The sequence below is a fragment of the Arachis ipaensis genome, chromosome B01 (genome assembly GCF_000816755.2).
Source record: "Arachis ipaensis cultivar K30076 chromosome B01, Araip1.1, whole genome shotgun sequence".
NCBI lineage: Eukaryota > Viridiplantae > Streptophyta > Magnoliopsida > Fabales > Fabaceae > Arachis > Arachis ipaensis.
This window is the reverse complement of record NC_029785.2, coordinates 10,657,675-10,660,204: the sequence shown is the minus strand read 5'-3', so window position 1 is coordinate 10,660,204 and position 2,530 is coordinate 10,657,675. Positions and strand designations below refer to the sequence as shown.

At 28.7% G+C, this 2,530-nt stretch overlaps 1 protein-coding gene across 1 annotated transcript in view; it reads right to left on the bottom strand.

The window, feature by feature from the left end:
• LOC107624847 (naringenin 8-dimethylallyltransferase 2, chloroplastic) overlaps positions 1 to 2,530 on the bottom strand; it is a 149,196-nt gene that overhangs the window by 17,038 nt on the left and 129,628 nt on the right. The window contains exon 6 of the mRNA XM_021117322.1: positions 1,185 to 1,274. Coding sequence (XP_020972981.1) covers positions 1,185 to 1,274 — 90 coding nt within the window. The remainder of the gene's footprint in view (positions 1 to 1,184; positions 1,275 to 2,530) is intronic.

The following is a 2,530-nucleotide window of genomic DNA, read 5'->3' as shown; positions in this document are numbered from 1 at the left end:
AATAGTATAAATACCTTATTAAAATAAAAATTTAATTATAAATTGATAAAATTTTAAAAACTAACCCAAATAAATTAACTTAAAATTAATGAATTTACTGTGAAAGAATATTTTTATTGTAGACCATGATAATGAAGGTTTCTCTTTTCCTCTCTAGAGAGATAAAAATCATTAATTATGATTTTGATGATAGAAACAGAAAATTGCAATTTGCTATTTATGAATATAAAAATATTAATTATGATTGTATCTATAAATTATTTAAAAGTGTATCACATATTTTTGTAAATTATGTCTCAACCTATTTTAAAGGACATTACTGTATTTAGGGATAGCAAAATTCCTCAAGATGCGAGAATTTCTGTGGAAACTATCTCGAATGTGGGAAATTTTTTCCGTAGAGATGGAGACGCGGGACAAAATTTTTCTTAGGCAGACATGGAGACTTGAGCAGGGATCCCTGTCCTGTCCCTACTAATCCCCGAAATTCATAAATTTACTTAATTGTCATTAATAGTTTATTTCTCATATATATTTTTTAGTCGTCCATACTCCATTCAACCTCTCTGCAACCACCCCTTCGACACTCTCTCGTCTCACCGTTCTATCACCCTCACCGCGTCGTTCTCTATATTCGTGGCATTCCTTTTCACAAATCTGTCGTCGTGACCATTCTCCTCTCTGCTGTCACGTCCCTCACCTCGTCTACTGCTCTGTGCTCTGACTCGTTGTGGCATCCCCACTACGTCATTTTGAAAGAAGTCACCATCTTATCGTTTAGATTTTTTATATAAAATTTTGCTATTTTTGTATAGAATAAATACTTTCAGCTCTATTCTTATAAAAATTAATAATTAGTCAGAACTATTAGAAAGATAGCTAGGACTTTGCGAAAAATAGGAATAGAGAGCAATATTCTCCCATAACAGAGATAGGAATGAAGAGCAAATTTGAAAGCAAGGATGAAGAGCAAAGAGACATCCTCCGTCCCCGTCCTACCCCGTTGACATCCCTAACCGTATCATCACCCATTATAAGAAGAAAAATCATTATTAGTACATGTCAAACGTTTACATAGCACCTTCAACAATATGTATAGCTATGTATAGTCTTGTTGTCATGTGAGAATAAATTTAATAATAATTAAAAACAAAATTTTATTTAGATCAATATAATAAACTTACATTAATTGAATAACTTGTGTTTGCCACAAAATATATAATGAGACACCACAGTAATGGCTTTGATTTTGTTATCCACCCAAGTCCAAAACTCTGAAGAAACAAAGGGGAAAACATATATAAAGGATAAGTGACATTTTCTATATATTTGTTAACAACAATAATTATCTTTAAATATCTCTTGTTTCTCATATCACAAAATAAATAATGCTATATCATCAATAAAATTTATTATTTTTATTAGGGCAGTGCTATGGTGTGGAAGAGTTTTTTTTTCCGCAGGTACTGAAGAGACGTGGTGAAGGATGGACTCTACACGTGTTAATGTTGATTGGACATGCATAAACAAATTCTGCGGTAAAGTAGATTTTGCAGAATTTGTCTTTAAAAAATAACTTAACGACATTAGATTAATTTTCGGTTAATGGTGATAATTATCTTGTTGGAATTTTTTCTATCTATTGACGCTTTTTGGTGTAATAGTGGGACTGATTGCAAATTTTTGTATTATTTAGTAAATAGATTTTTAGGCCATCAGTTGTTATTAAAACGAAAATTATAATTTTGTAAACAATCCTTTATCCTTTATTTTAAATCATACGCCATAAACACTAAATTCTCACCACGAATCCTAAAACCTTAATAATTTAACCATAAACCTTTAAATTTAAATCCTAAAACTTTAATAATTTAACCGTAAACCCTCAAATTTAAACTGTAAATCCTAATGCACCTAATTACTAAACCCTACACAACTAACATTCCCAACCTAAATTGTATACCCTATATTGTAAATTCAAAAATCTAAAATATACCATGTAAATCCTAGCATATCAAATTTTCTTCTTCCTTTGCTACAAAAAACAACTCATTTATTTAATTACCTTTTTATTAATATTTTTTCACCTCTAATAAATACTAAAAACTAAATTTTGAAATTTAAATTCTAAATCTAAAAACTAAAATTTTAAATCCTAAATTCTAATGATATAAAAATAACAAAAAATATTGGCCCTTCGTCCACAAAATTGTTTTAGTAGTCTTTATATTTACAAATTGGTTGTTGTATATACTACCTTAAAATTAGAATGCAGATATTTTTGCCAAATTAAAAATATTGTAAATTTTATTAGATTTGAATGTGTTGAGTTAAGATTAATTATATTACTATTACTATGACAAATCCCGATAGCAGACTTAACAAAAATAAGAGGCAATGCAAGGACAATTAATGTGATGATCCTACAGTTGGTCTTAACGGAAATGAAGAAGATTACTTTTTTTTTTTTTATTGTTATTTACAGTATCTTTTAATTTAATAGGATAAAAATTAATTTGTTTAATTTGTT